Source organism: Grampus griseus (assembly GCF_964374135.1).
Source record: "Grampus griseus genome assembly, chromosome: 13".
NCBI lineage: Eukaryota > Metazoa > Chordata > Mammalia > Artiodactyla > Delphinidae > Grampus > Grampus griseus.
In genome coordinates this window covers 68,779,358-68,795,686 of record NC_139007.1, presented here as the reverse complement: position 1 = coordinate 68,795,686, position 16,329 = coordinate 68,779,358, and the positions used below count along the sequence as shown (strand labels likewise).

Genomic DNA, 16,329 nt, shown 5'->3' with positions numbered 1-16,329 from the left:
AGTATGAAATTTTAGAGATGGGAAATTTACTGAAAAAAAGAATTGTTCCTAAGGCAAAGAAAAAAAATAAATTGTGCTCATCCCAAAAGGAAAGAGGTCCTTTTCATCTTTCATCAGAATTCAGTCCACTACTACACCTTATATAAACAAGCGCATTATAGTTCACTATTCTAAAATGTTTGCTTTTTTGGTATAGTTAAAATGGCTTTGTACTCAGCTGAGACCACAGAGGATACAAATTCCTTTATGCCCTAAGGCACCCATGTGTGAGAATGTTATTTAAAATGAAAAGCAAACAAATGGCAAAGCCCAGAGTAGACCAGGGGAGGGAGTAGCCAAGTCTTGGGGACACGGACCTGCTTGATGGAACTGTGGGCCGGGGTCCGGATCCAGCGAGTAGTTCAGTGCGGATTGCTGAGGTGAAGCCCAGGGGGAGACGCCATTGATTTGGGAATCAGATTCAGGCTGGAATCACATTCAGAGGTTAGAACGGAGGAAAGATTCAAATAACGATTAAAGAAAACATTTCTGTTTCTAACTTCCCCTCCCCAATGACAGATAATTAAATCACATAACATTCTTCACCCTCAGTCATTTTCAAATACATTTCAGCATCAGTTGGTGGGCTCACCAGTATCCACCTGAGGACCAAGTGGTCCTTCCCTTTTGATTTGGGCACCTTGAAGCACTCACTTGGTTATATGGCAAGATTTACCTATCACTGTCAGTGTCATTCCTCAATTGTTCCATTATTTTTATGTCAACCAAGTGAATTTGGAAACATGTTTCATTCATCTTTTAAAAAATTAACACTGTTTCTCACACAGTAAATTTATCTAATTTCAAAATTAGCTCATTTTTTATTCAATCAACATTTAACAGCAATATTGGAGAGTGGTGAAGAGCACGATTTTGGATTTAGCTGCTTGGATACAAACTCAGTCACTCAGAGCTGAGTAATTCTGAGGAAATTTGTTTTTCTTTTTTTTTTTTGTGGCTGCACTGCACTGTGGCATGTGGGATCTTTGTTCCCCAACTAGGGATAGAACCCACACCCCAAGCAGTGGAAGCATGGCGTCTTCCCCACCAGGGAAGTCCCTCTGAGGAAATTTTATAATTGTCTGCTTTTTATTTATAAAAATTGGATTTTTTATTTATAAACTAGTGGTAAGAGTGCCTGTGTCAGAGGGTTTTGTGAAGGAGGTGATCAATTAGTATTTCTAAAGTGATTAGAACAGAATCTGACACCTAATAAATACTTCACAAAGGCAGAAAGTTTGAAATTGACAAGTACATGGTCAAACTAGAAGAGTGTGATCCACTGTAAAGGGAATGCAGAAGTTACAATGTTTTTGTTTTGTTTTTTTAAAATATATTTTTAATAAATTTATTTATTCATTTATTTATGGCTGCATAGGGTCTTCATCGTTGGGTCTTCATTGCTGTGTGCGGGCTCTCTCTAGTTGTGGTGAGCGGGGGCTACTCTTCGTTGCGGTGCGTGGGCTTCTCATTGCAGTGGCTTCTCTTGTTTCAGAGCTCAGGCTCTAGGCACGTGGGCTTCGGTACTTGCGGCACACGGGCTCAGTAGTTGTGGCTTGCGGGCTCTAGAGCACAAGCTCAGTAGTTGTGGCACACAGGCTTAGTTGCTCCGTGGCATGTGGGATCTTCCTGGACCAGGGCTCAAACCCATGTCCCCTGCATTGGCAGGCAGATTCTCAACCACTGAGCCACCAGGGAAGTCCCAGTTACAGGGTTTTTGATGCTGATTTTTCCATTACATCTATATAAGCTGAAGTCTGGTAGTTTCGCTAGTTTTTACTATCAGAGTTGAATTTTCCATCAACTTCTGGCATTCATGCTAAGTCATTAAGAAGGGATGAAAGCTCCACAGTCTGGAATATGCAGAGCCATTTAGATATTCGATTTCTCGAAAAGCATTACTGTGCAATTCTGAAGGCTCATGAGCCATTAGGCAGCTCTGTCTAACAGGAGGAAGCTAGTAGGGGGAGGTGAAGGTGAGCAGAAGAGCCTTCGGCTCTCTTAAGAGCATCAACAGACTACAGCAAACAAAGCTTTCAAGCACAGCTTCCTTCCACAACAATTCTACCTATGCAGTAAGTCCTTAATACTCACACTTCATATTCTAAAAGAGTTCCAGAGAAAAGTCATCCCTTACCCAGGCACCATTCAGAAACATCAATTCACATTACTAACAATGTAGCTTTTCCAATGTACAGGAGTGGCACCAAGATAAGCTTCAAACATCTCAAAGTACTTAGAGAAAACCAGCCAGTCCTTGGGGAAGGTCTAATGATGCACAATTCCAAAGTAAACCTTCCCCCAAGCAGTCTCACAAAAAGTCTGGAACAGTGACAGACATTCAGAAAGTATAAGGGGTATTCTGTGGCCCACTGTGCAGGTAATGCAAAAATTACACTGTTTTGAATGATTCTGACATGTTAAAAGATACTGATAGCAACTGCGAAAAGATGGTTTTCTAAAACTTGAGAAAATCACTGGAGAGAGAGTTGTTTCTGCCTTTGACTCAATAAATCATTTCTGGAGAAAGTCATTCCTATTCACTGTGTAGGGGCCCCATACTGCATAGGCCAGAGAAAGAGGCAAAAGATGACATGAATTCTCATGTCAGGGATTCTTCAAGAGAGAAAAGTTCCAGGTCCATTTGCTGGGATTCTATACAACAGACACCTGCTGCAAAGATATCTTCACTACCAGTTCTGTGACATGATGCCTATGCTTTAACTGCTAGATGTAATCAGGTACTTAATTCTCTATAGTGTGTTGTGTCTTTATAGATGATACTGCCTTATATATAATACTATTTTGTTATGGTCTCTAACAAGAGTGAAGGCAAGAAGGCAGAAGCTGTATCTGATGCTTCTTTTATATCCCAAAGAACAGTGTTTTTCAAAATTGCAGGCTATTACCCGTTGATGAGTTATAAAACCAGCACTAAGAAAGAAAGACAGAAGAAAAATAAGAGGGAGGGAGGGAGGAAGGAAGGAAGGAAGGGAAGAAGGAAAGAAGGAAGGAAAAAAATAGCAAGTAAGAGCATTTTTTAGTAACAGCAATTAGCATTCTGTATTCATCATACATGCATGCATTCATCATAATGCAAGTTGTATTTTTTATTGTCAAGAAAGTCTGCCAACAACCGCCATAAAACACGTTATGGCGGGAAATAGTGGCTATGTTAGGAAATAAAAACTGCAAATTAATAAACATGTTACCTAATTTCTTGAAAATAGCTCATTGGAAGGAGGTTTTACCATGAAGAGTTCCTTTCCCTTAATGCCCACAGATGTTTCTTTCCCAAATGTAATTTATGCAGATATATGTTATAGGATCTTTTGCCTTAAACTATTCAGAGCTGAGACAGATTTCAGTGTTAAAGAAGAATGGGCAATTCCATCTTAAGCTGGGAAAATGCATTTTTTAGTGCCAGTGAGCCTTTAATGCTTATGTTTGAAGAGGGATTTCTAAGCCAGTCTAAATCCACTATGGAGAGGAGAAACCGGAAGTGAACCTCTCTACCAACTCTGGGACTGAGTCCCGTGGGACATGGGACTGGGGCAGATGGGGTGGGGACAGGTGACATCAAGTTCCGCACACTCTACCTGCTCTAGCAGCTGCCGAAGTCGGTGGAGCTGAGACTCCAGCTGCTTGTTGTGATTTTCCAAAATTTGCATCCTAGCCTCCAGCCGACCTTTATGCTGCCTGAGGAGTTTTGCTTCTGCTATAAGTTCTGAATCCTCCGACGTGTGATGAGGAGACACAACAGAGTCTGGAGGGGAGCCAACAGGGAGGCCCCTTCTCAAGTGTTGCTCCTTCAGCTGCTCGTATTCCACTTGCAGATTTCTGGTGCAGAGAAGGGAAAATTGGCATTAGTATTGTGTGCCTCACCTTCTCACCAAAATCGTCTATGAGCTCGTGCCCGTGCTACTTACTTCCTCATAGGTAAAAACACGTACAACCATGATATAAGCAAGCATGAATAAAACTGTGCTTTTAAATAAACAGGTGCTCTAACAGACACCATCCCTGAACCCTGAAATGCAGCTGTAATCTGCAGCCAGCTGCCCAGTGTGTTAATGTCCTCTTAAAAGTTTGCCTCCACTGTACTTCCTCGACAATAGTCCTGAAAAAAGAATGGGTAAGGGTCATGTTGAAGTGAACATGAAAGAATTCCCCATCAGAAGTTTTCCCAGGGTGACACATCTTCTCCTCCTAGGTCTAGCACACCTTTGTTCTTCCTCAAGGTCAGCAATGATCCGCTCCAGTTCTCCGCGTTCTTCCCTCTCTACCGACTTCAGGATCTGAGCGGGACTCTGGGGCTGGCTCACAGGGGACTCCCCTCCGAGCGTCTGGCAGTACTGCTGGATGAGGGCATGCTCGTCCTCCCTATGGAGACAAAGGAGACACACACAAAGGCTCACAGCTGGACATGGATGTCTCTGGAGGTAAAGGAAGGAGAAACGACGATGGTCAGGATGGCTACTGACCCATGGCTGCCTTAAAGCTCAGTGTCCCAATGACCTCATTTTAAAACTCTGGGAAGATATTTTACCTAATAGTGTATGTACACTATACACACACACCAACATTCCATGCTTTGCCTTTGGTCTAACATGTATATCTCACAAATCTTAGAAGAGATATTTTACTCAGCAGAGGATATAAAGTGCAACACTTAAATAGTTAATGTAAAAGACTTTACAGGGAAAATCAATAACTGAATGCCAAAAGAGTAGGTTAAAAGACTGCTAATTAAAAATAAACTGTTATAGACTGTTTCCCCTCCCCGAAATTACGTTGAAACCTAATCCCCAGTGTAAAGGTGTGTGGCGGTAGGGTCTTTGGGAGGTGATTAGGTCATGAGGGTGGGGCCTCTAAGATTAGGATTAGTATCCTTATGAAAGAGACCCCAGAGAACTCCCTTCCTGCTTCTGCCATGTGAGGGAACTACAAAATGACAGCTATGAACCAGGAAGGGGGTCCTCATCAGGTACTAAGTCCGCTGGCTCCTTGATCTTGGACTTCCCCGTCTCCAGAACTATGAGAAAAAAATGTTAGTCATTTATAAGCCACCCAGTTTGTAGTCTTTTGCTGTAGCAGTCCCAATCAATTAGTTGATTTCACTGTCTTTAGCATGTGGTTAAAAGCAATTTTATAATGCTTTGTAACCCAAAGCGTGGGAGAAGCAAATCCCTATATTCTTTCATTTAAATAACTTAGCATAAATTATAATTGTAGATATTTATAAAATAGCTACAGATATCTTCTTTGATATTATCAGCATGTCACTTCTAGGATCGATCATTCTGCATTAAACAAGGAACTCCATTTAACTGACTTGGGTTCTCCCACTTTTCTAACTACTTGTCTAATAAACTAGACATATTAATAATGTGGTCAAATCTAATGATTGACAGAAACAGAAGTATAACAAAGTAGACAAAGTTGATATGTTTATGTGAAGGAAATGCTTATCAGCAAGACTGGAATCCTTCCCTTCTTTTACCAGAGATCCAGTCAGATCTCCTTGTAAATGTGCGAATGACAGACTTCCTGGCGAATACTAGCAGGAGAGTCCTGCTATAGAATACCTTTGGCAGATTGTACCTGATCTGTTTTGATGGCTTTTGGTAAACAAATCCTGGAATCTATGGATTTATAGGATAGGGCTTCAGAAAAACATCTTGCAAGTTATGTAGCTATCAGAGTATAAAATGGAGCTATTCCATGACTGAACCAGCTCCCTACTGTGTAAGTGATGTGACTGCAAATATCCCTTAAAGACGTCATCTGTTACCCTGCGGTCAGAGCACATCCTAACGCAGCCAGAAGTAACCTGGTGAGTGGCACGGGCAGTCCTGGACCTTTTGCTTATGAGTACTGCTTGATACTAGGTGAGATCTTTGATTCTGTGAGTCTAATTTGAAAATCCAACCCTGTGTTATCACACTTTACTCTGATAAAGAAGGGACATGAAATTGCATCTGAGGTAGTGAGTTCTTAGAAAAGGTATCTCCTGAGCACTGAGATCAGAGCGATATAAAGAAGGAACTGAAAATAATGACTGTTAGGCCTGCAAAACAGCCAAAGCACAGGTTCAGATGAGCCACTTGCTGATTTACTTTGCTTCCTTTATCAGTAAACCTCTCTAATCTCACCACCTTTCTACTATCAAATGAATGAAAAAGGAGTGGGGGGCTTCCCTGGTGGCGCAGTGGTTGAGAGTCCGCCTGCCGATGCGGGGGATGCGGGTTCATCCCCCGGTCTGGGAAGATTCCACATGCCGCGAAGTGGCTGGGCCCGTGAGCCATGGCCGCTGAGCCTGCGTGTCCGGAGCCTGTGCTCCGTGACCGGAGAGGCCACAGCAGTGAGAGGCCCGCGTACCGCAAAAAAAAAAAAAGAAAAAAAAAAAGGAGTGGGACTCTTTCAACACAGTTAGAAACTGGAAATAAGAAACATAGATGGGAAGGACTGAAATAAGCTATGGCATCGTCCTTTGATTACCTGTCCTGCGAAAACACCATATGGCTGTGAAATAAATAAGGGAGCCTCTCAGAAGAATCTCATGCTTGCTTCTAAATTTAGAAGGGTGACAATAAGACGAGAGAATGGGTTCTGCACCAGTGCAGAGCAGCAGTGTTTGAAAGCAGAATCCAGGGACTTCCCTGGAGGTGCAGTGGTTAAGACTCCGCACTTGCACTGCAGGGGGCATGGGTTTGATCCCTGGTCGGGGAACTAAGATCCCACAAGCTATGCAGTGAGGTCAAAAAAATAAATGAAAAAAGAAAGAAAGAAAGCAGAACCCAAAGCTCCTAGGAGGCCCATGTAGCAAAATCAAACAGAAACCTGGCAAGGAGGTATGTGCGTGTGTGTTTGGAGGTGGGGGAGGGTATTTTCCTGAGAGGCAGTAAATGGGTAATTTATTATTATACCCTAAACATAACTGTATTATGAAGGAGCAGAGAAGGCTGTGAGGCTAATGTATCAACACCACAGGGATACCAATTAGCTGCTAAGGATAACAAGACTCTAAGTCAGTGATGCTTGGAGGCACTCCACTCAATTTAAGTGAAGAGAGAGGCCATAAGAGAGGATTAAAAAGTACAGATCTAATAAATGGACAGGACAAATGGACAAAGCATAAAAATACAGTGCATATAAACTAAATAATAAAATGAAATAATAAAGCAATAAAAAAGTAAGAGTAGAGGAGAACATTTGTAAATATTTCTCAGGCGAAAAAGAGTATAGAAACTAAAAAGACTGAGTATGCAAAAAAGAAATAATAATAAAAGAAAAATGATCATATATATCCCAGTGAAAATGTTATCTATTCAGGATAAAGCATCTCAAGAAATCAGCCAGAAATCAAAACAAAACAGGAAATCATTTGTAAAGAAAGAAAAATGTTTAGCTTCCAACTCTCATAATATTCAATGTCCAAAGTCAATGGACAAAGTCTAGAGTCCTAACCTAGCCATTCATATGACCAACCAGGTCAAGTAAATGTACAGCAAAGCGCTTTGTCCGCAATTTCCTTCCTTTAAAGATTTTTTCTGTTCCAGGCTTCAGAGTTGCAAACAGCAATGCCAGTGCCAATCAGGCCAGCCCCCCAATTTGATCCTTCCACATACAACAGTGTTGCTCAAGGGCAGATGGCAGATGGAGTGAGACATCCTGATGGCAACGGCCTAAGGAGATGTCCTTAAGTTCCAGCTACTCAGATTCCCCAGGACTATCCTGAGTCCTGTCTCTTTTTGAGACATGGTTGCTCAATTCCTCCTTGAAAGAAAATTAGGATCCTTAAAATTAATGCCTTTAAATTGTCCACAGTCAGACTTTCAGGAGAAAAGGGAATATTGGGAATTGGGTTTATGTGGGCCCACATAAACCACGAGATTGATTCAGGTCTAGGCTGGGGAGGTAGCAACCCATGATGCATGGAGGTACAACGACTAATTAACCAGCTTCATAGAAGATGAACATTGTTAGGAGCCAGGGAGCTGGTTTCATTGACCAGTTTGAAGGACAGAGAAAGGCTCAAACTGCAGATACAAATGACTAAAGGGCCTTGGGTAACTTAGAGAGAATTACAAGTTCAAGTCTCAAAATTCACATCTCAAAGGCATAGGGCTTTCTTTTATTGCCTATGGCTGAGATCACCCAAAACCAAATTTGGGAGATTGGGCCCAGCAGATGTTGAATTACAAATTTCTTATTGTAATACTTATTCATCTTGTCAAGTCAATAGTACTGATTGGGGCTTCCCTGGTGGCACAGCGGTTGAGAGTCCGTCTGCCGATGCAGGGGACACGGGTTCGTGCCCCGGTCCGGGAGGATCACACGTGCTGCAGAGCGGCTGGGCCCGTGGGCCATGGTCGCTGAGCCTGCGCATCCGGAGCCTGTGCTCCGCAACGGGAGAGGCCACAACAGTGAGAGGCCCGTGTACCGCCAAAAAAAAAAAAAAAGTACTGATTAAAATGAAAATATTTTAAAGGTAAATATTATACATTTAAGGGAGAAAGAATGACCATTCTATGTCAAACCACTGGATTTTAGGTCCAGAGTAGAGTTTCGAGGGTTAAGTCCTTGTTAGCGTTCTCACTTGATGGAACCCCTGCATGTTCACAGGAAAAGAACCCCAGAATACTCAGTAGTTCAAACTGTGAAGGAGCAAAGAAATTCCAGATTGGCTTTATCAAAGTAAGATTTATTAACATATTCATTAAGAAAATATTAATGTACCAGTAACTGGAAAACAATTTCTCTTTAGTGATTTATACATTCTTACACTATTAATCTCCCATAGAAGGGAGAATTTGGTTCCTTGCCTTTTCCAGCACCTCGAGGCCACCACATTCCTCCATTTTCAAAGCCAGCAGTGTAGCACCTGTAAAATCTCTGTATCTTACCTCTGCTTCTACGGTTACCTCCCCTTCCCTAACTGACTCTCCTCCATCTTTCAAAGACCCCTGCAACTACACTGGACCCACCTAGATAATCCAGGATAATCTCCCCATCTCAAGATCCTTAATTTAATCACTTGTGCAAAGTCCCTTTTGCCATGTAAAGTGACACATTCATAGGTTTCAGGGATTAGGATGTCGACTTCTTTGGGGGCCCATTATTTTGTCTACTTCAAATGCCCTCACCATGTTCCTCCCCTGTGGGAACACTTATCCATCTCCCCTCTAGTCTGTAAGATTCCTGAAGACAGATCGACCTTTATCTATACAGTATTGGACACATGGCAGTGGTGTGCTGCTAAGCGTTTACCAGCAGGTTCTCTACAAGATAAATATATAAAAAGGCCCTGATTTGTAGCATTTTTAATTCTATGGTTTAAATACCTTCCTCACGGCCAATTTAAGCTAATGACTTCACAGAATGTAGAGCTGCGAAAAGATACACAGTTGCAGCACACCACCTGACACCCCAAGAGCATAGATAATAGTAAAGTGAAGTAAAATAATTAGGATGTGATGAGTTTTGAGTATTACTTTTGTTTTTATTTTAACCGAATCTATTGAACTGCAGGTGTATACAAATGAACTTGAATAACGGCTCTGTTTAACAAGAAGCTTACAAACTTCTTGAAAATTTAACAACCAGCTCTCACAATTGCCTCCAGCACGCTACTGCAAGGTAGGGTTACAATAAATATTTGCTGGATGGAAGAATGAGTTAAGATATCTGCTGATAGTATATTAAAATGTATTCAGCTGTTAGTCATCTGATTACTGTCTTTTCTCAGGCACTGGTGCTAAATTTAAAAATAAATAGTGCTTATTCTAATTTGAAAATAGGAGAAACTAAATTTGAGCATTGCCTTTACTCTGTTCACAAGATGCAAAAAACACATTTTAAAGAATTTAAGTTTGGTTTTAATTATTTTGGTTTTAATGATTATTTTTAAATTTTGTTTAATTCTTTAGCTATCTGTCAAACGTGGTGGAAGTCATGTGGATTTAGGATATTCAAGATACTAACCACTTTATAAGAAATACACACTAGGAGGTTAAACATGAAACAAGCATTATGAATATGCTATTATCTTGCTTTGGGAATTGTTCCAAACTCACAGTACATTAATAATAAGGTAAATCACTACTGCATTATTATATAGTATTAACTTGCTAATCTTTGAAATTTAAAATTGAACAATCTCCTGAGAGCTTTTATTTATAAGCTTAATGACAGTAAAACAATTTTTTAAAAATACTGACAAGAAGACATTCCATGTTGAGTGCCCTAAGGTATTTCACCTTGGCTCTCTCCATGATCTTTTTAGTATAAAACACCTAAGAACCATGTTCTACAACTTTCCTGGTTACCTTACAGCTTCCCACCAGATCCAGACCACAATGAATCTGTGCGAGTCAAGTAGACTTGACACTCTTGAAATCTTTTAGATATCACTCAGAATTTAAAATGTTAATTCCAAGGTGGTGGAGGGCGGGAAAAGTTCTAAAAGCAAGATGGCACACAACAGTGGGATAATCAGAGGGAAAATATCTGTCTAGAAAGGTTTTTGAAAAGTATTCTTAAGTTAAGGAGGCTTTTCCTAGTTGCTAATAAAATCAGATATTGGCAGAGGAGTTAACACTTTTCAATGAAGAGTGGGGAAGAGATGTCCAAGCCTGTGTGGGTTATAATTATTAAATGGCAGAGACTATGGAGAAAATGTGAGCACACAGAAGGAAGAGAATTTTGCAGAATAGCACATATTCTGTAGAATTACATTTGTTAAATTAACAAGAAATATCAGACAAATGGAATGAATATCTATACCTGTATTTATAAATAAAACAATCTGATTTTCCTGAGACAGATGAGTGGCCAAATGTAGGATTTTTTTCAGTAACTTATACGAAACTAACTAAATAAACATATCCAATTTATACTATCATGGCTTGAAAGCATAAAATCTATGTCGACATTTTTATAACCACACTTATCAATTTTGATTGGGATCAAAATTCAGGGCTGTAATCAATGAAGATTATATCTGACAGCCATAATACAAGAACTAGCTTTCCCAGGCAGCACTAATTTCATGATTTACTTACACACTTCCTGTGGTAGAGCTGCTATCAGTGAGGAAAGACCCATTAGTCCTTTCCATCTGGGCCAGTCTGAAAAATGAAAATAAGGAGGTTAGAGAATGTGGCCATATAGGGCATAGTCGACTGGTACATCCTCAGTGTTCCTTAAACTGTCCTAATTCTCACAAAATACAGAACGGCCCAAATCCCCCAGCAAGACTTTGAAATTAAAACATCTAATGTTGAGCTATATTTCTATCACCACTGCCTTAAGGCCTGGAGACCTTTATTTTATACCATGTTACTTAGTCTCCTAATAGACCTAGTCTCAGAATTGACCTCCGAGACCCTTAGGTCAGTCTTCATTCTCACACAAATCTGATTATGTTCCTCTCGTGTTTAAAGACTCTCCATGACTCCCCTTTACCAAAGGACAGAATCCTACTCCTTAGCAGGTGGGCCCCCCATTATTGGACTTCGGCTTCTGTTCCTTCATTCCTTCTCATCCTTTCCCCTTTCTCTACCTGCAATCCTTTAAATAAACCATGTTCTTTCTTAGCTCAATGCTTTTGAGTATGTCTTTCCAATGGTCCAAGCCTGACTTTCTACCTAAATTTCTACTTGGCCTAGACTCAGTTCAAATGTTACTATTTTATGGTGCTTGAACTAACCTTTTAAGGCATAGGGAGTAACTAGCACTGCCGATGCTTAGTGTATATTTCTTTCCTGAAAGTTTGTACATACCATCAAGACCAGCCTATACTCTATATTGTTTGGGGACTCTAAAATAAACCCCTATAATAAAGCTTTAGCATACATTTAATTACATATTTTAATTCATATGTGCACCCTCTCCTGAGAACACTTTCAATCCCTACTTTCATTCACTGAAAACTGGGTTACATTATCTAAACCCTGCTTGTATGGTGTTTGGATTCTCATGAGCTCAGTAATCACATCCCATGGAGATTTAGTCCACAGAATGTATAGCAGGTGTTTGGTAAAGTGCAAATTACAACATGGAGAGATGAAAGCCCAGCTTTCAAATATAATGGAATCACGACTTCTGCCAAACTACCTCCCTTAAATCAAGGCACGTTAATGATATAAGATTAATACAGAAAGAGATACATTCTGGGTGGCAGTGCAGTGGAGGGCTCCTATCAGAGTTTCTTACCGTGTAGCATACTGTTCTATTCTTGAATGGGTATCATCATGAAACAGCTGAGGAGACTGTGAAGGGCTATAAGAGAGAAAGCAAATAAACAGTTTTACACACAAATGTTGACAGATGTTACTTTAGGAATGTTAGCTTAGTTAAGTGATGAATTTGACATGCAAACAAACCACTAGGATTGTTACCCAGGGGGCAGAAGTATTATTTTAGAACAAGAGCTTAGTAATCACCCCATGCTGAGAAAGCTGATCAGAACATCAGTCTTGTGCATATGGAGCTGTGAATACTCACTCATAGTGCTCTGGCCACATACTGATGAGTGTGATAGGACTGCAAAGAGGGCAGAGGGAGACAAAAGTCATAGAACAAACACTTTAGAGCAATTTAAGACAAAAGCAGTGGGCGTAGGGGTGGGGGACATTCTCAATTGTCTTCCACTCCCATGTTTGGTTGCCCTGAGGTCCACTGTGACAAAATCAAAACTAACAGAAATGACTGTTTATTCTAGAAAAGATACTGTGTATTCAAGTGCCTGCAGGGGCCTTTTCACAGATATTACAGGATATTTGTTATAGACAGCAAACACATCTTTAAGTAATCTGACTGAAAAAAGAAACAGAACGCTCTAAAATACCTCAAAGTTATGTCAACAATAACGTTCCATAACATACCGAAGGGAGATGCAATCATATTTTTGTTTTTCCTGGAGAAGAAACTTGATCAGAATGGTAAAGTTAAATACCAAAGACTACATTGTATATTGATGGCAGAGTTGCGATAAGATGAGAATGTTCTGAATCTTTGCTCAATTTTAAACGTAAAAATCCAAATCCAGGTGTACACAAAGTATCTCAACCTCACAGATTCACTGAAAAAAGATGCGACGCTTTCCTCTACACCCGGCCAAAAGTCTCAATTATCCATACAACTGAAAGCAACTTTTCTAGATCATGATACACTCACTGTCTTCAAACAAAATTTTATCCAGAAGTTCTATCTAAGAAACTGACAAAAGGAACATTGCTTGAATCAGGGCTTGAGACTTGGAACTTGATCATTCAGTATCCCTCCTAGCCCCGGGGGTACACTCCAACCTCCCAGCACTGCCTAGAAATCCCGAAGTCTCCATGTATCCTTTGAAAACAAATGATCCTAATTAAAAGCTAGTTCAAACCCTAACCTTTTTACTGGAGGGGAAGGAAGAGGAGGGAATACTGATGAATGTGGAAATTTAAAATTCTAAAGAAAATTAGTTTTCTAATTAAGTAAAATCTCCTGCAAAAGCTAATGCTGATTGAAACAAAGAGGAAGGAAAGTTTAAATTATTCTAGATCTACTTGATTCTCCTATTTCTATTACAGATACATACTCAAGAAAAAGTTATGATCTCATTATCTCCTACTGGGAAGCAAAAGTTGATGTCTGCATAGCAAAGGTTAAAAGAAGATGGAAGGTCATCTTATTGGGATGGAAAACTGAGACTCTTTGGACCTACTTTCAAAAACAGGCATTTATTCAGTGTTTGTCAGAACATCTATACTGTAAATAGACTTAATTACCCATGTATAAAATAGATACAACAACAATGAAACAAAACAGTATTATTCAATAGTCTTTTTACATCACTTTTCATTAACTCTGAAATATGTATGGTAAGTGTCAGGTAAATGATTTGCTATACACTTTCTAAAAAATAGGCACTGCTTGAGAGACCATTTCTAAAATTCAAGTGTACTACAACATTCGCTGTGAGCTTTAAATGTAAGAAACATATGTACTTTTTGATCTTAATTGAACTCAGAAAAGCTTTGTGAAACTGCTTGACTGGTTCCTGTAAGGTTAATTCAGTTAGCACAATAGTGATTCACTGAACTAAGATAAGAATGGCAGAGGCAGAAAGCTGAATTGAAGTTTCTCAAGAGAAAGTTTTTTATATATTGTGAAAATTTCTAAGAAAATAAATAAAGATTACAAAAACCCAAAAGTTTAGGCTTTATTGACTTCAAAGTACCTTGATTTGCAGAAAAAAATGTTAAGTGATAAGCTTTTTCATTTAATTCTAGAAGAGGAAAACTGGGCAATATTCTCCCTGCATTGTTAGAATCTATGATTAAAGGGGGTTAAAAATAAGACCAATCTATGTGTTAGCCAAGACTTCATAATGCGGCCTATCCCTGCTTTCGAGAGTAGTGTTTGAACAGAGTTTGGTTAATCACACACTAATATGGAAGGAATCTGACTCTACTAATGTTATATGAAATATAAATCAGACTTTCTTTGAAGAACTTCGTGACTCCTTTGGTGCCTTAAATTCTCAGCAGACTGTTCCTCATGCTTCCAACATTTTTGCCTTCTGAAGTCCATTTCTCCCCAGGCAGAGTAAGTGCAGTCCCAGTGTGCTCTAACATACAAATCTTCAATGGCTCCCCACGGCTCTCAAGTAACCTACAAACACCGTGGCATGGCCTACAAGGTCCTTCATTATCTGGTTCTTGCTTTTCTCTCCATTTTCATTACTTCCCATCCCAGTTTCTGAAACAATCTTGTCTTCAGGCTTTTGAAAATGTTTGCCTTGGCTTGAAACTCTCCCTCTCCTCCCCAGGCACCAAACACTGAGCGTTTGGCCCTATTACTCTTTCAGTTCTCCAGGTTAGCTGTCACTTCCTGCCAGTGCAATGCCCCCACAACCATAATTCTACTTACTATGAATTGGTTCTTGCTACAGTAAGAACTTAAAAAAACATGAAACTCATCTACTCCACCTTAACCAATACCAGGGAGAGGTGTCTATTTTACTCCTTTTAATCTTCAGGGAAACCTTTTTGGCCAGTAAATCTCACTCAATTCTCAAATTTCTTTGTCACTCTTTGAGCCTGTTTCTCAGGTTTATTTTCAACGGTAACTCTTTCATCAAGCTCTACTCATTTATTTTGATTTATTTTTTGAAAAAAAAATCTTGCATAGTTATAAAATTAATCGAATAAGCCTAATCATGGATTTGTTTACCTTCTTTTACTAATTTTCCCATAAATCCCCTCCACGCACGCATGTATAATTACTGGATAGGGGATAAGACCTTACATTTTGCAGAGATGAAAGAGAAAGCAGCAAAAGAAAATTCTAATCAGCTTCATATATAACTTCAACACATTTACCACTTTGCTGGTTTTTCTCCAATGTTCTCTTCCCACAAATAGGAGAATAAATGAAATCAAATTTTTTACTACCCACTCATGTAAATTGTTACACCAGAAGATTAAGTGGCCCTGTACTGGAAAGGGCTCAGTAGAAAAATGAACTATACTGACTCCAAGAAGGCATCCTAGGAGTGAAAAAAGAAGAAAACCTGCCCAATGTATCCAGTAGCTCATAAATCTTTTTCAAAAACGATCTTGTGACATCTGACTTAATCTTACACTCCTCCTTTTCTTTCTCTTGTTTTCCTCTCACTGACAATGCTGGTAAATTTATGTTAGCTAAAATGAAGCATCTTCAGAGTTACAGCCAAAAATCATAGGACAAAATTATTTGGCACACTTTTCTGTTCTTTTTTACTTTCACTGAGTCACCCAGAATAGAATGATTGATGTCAGTGATTACTTTGACAGTGAAAGGCAAATTATCAAAATTGCTTAAAAGGAGTTTAAAAGATCTATCTATCTGTATGATTCATATGAAGGATGCAGATATCTGGGACATAAATGGTCCCAAATGGTTTATCCAAAGAGTGAAAGGCACATCACTATTTCAAACCTATCAAAGTATCCTATAAATAAAAGCACTGTGTGATAATTCTATGCTTCAGGCAACTACTCCAAAGGTTATTTAGATCTGATACCAAGATAAGTAAAATTTTGTCTTTATTAGAAGGTGTTCAGCATAGTTAAGCTATATATTGGATACTAAAAAAATAAGAATGTATTATCATACACTTCTGAAAAAAAAAGAAAAAAATCTACCCACAAAACAGAGGACCAAAAATATACCTTTCCTTATGGATTTTAAGTTTTTTTTTTTTTTTTTTTTTTTTTTTTTTTTTGCTGTACGCGGGCCTCTCACTGCTGTGGCCTC

The 16,329-nt window shown here is 39.4% G+C and overlaps 1 protein-coding gene across 4 annotated transcripts in view; it reads right to left on the bottom strand.

The window, feature by feature from the left end:
* The window catches only part of UTRN (utrophin), a gene marked incomplete at its 3' end in the record, with an annotated part of 496,004 nt that overhangs the window by 16,945 nt on the left and 462,730 nt on the right, over positions 1-16,329 (bottom strand). For all 4 annotated transcript variants that reach the window (XM_082668645.1, XM_082668646.1, XM_082668647.1 and 1 more), the window contains 6 exons: positions 12,550-12,588; positions 12,259-12,324; positions 11,106-11,171; positions 4,264-4,422; positions 3,639-3,879; positions 357-465 (listed from right to left, as the gene is read on the bottom strand). In XM_082668645.1, the coding sequence (XP_082524771.1) occupies positions 357-465; positions 3,639-3,879; positions 4,264-4,422; positions 11,106-11,171; positions 12,259-12,324; positions 12,550-12,588 (680 nt within the window). The remainder of the gene's footprint in view (positions 1-356; positions 466-3,638; positions 3,880-4,263; positions 4,423-11,105; positions 11,172-12,258; positions 12,325-12,549; positions 12,589-16,329) is intronic.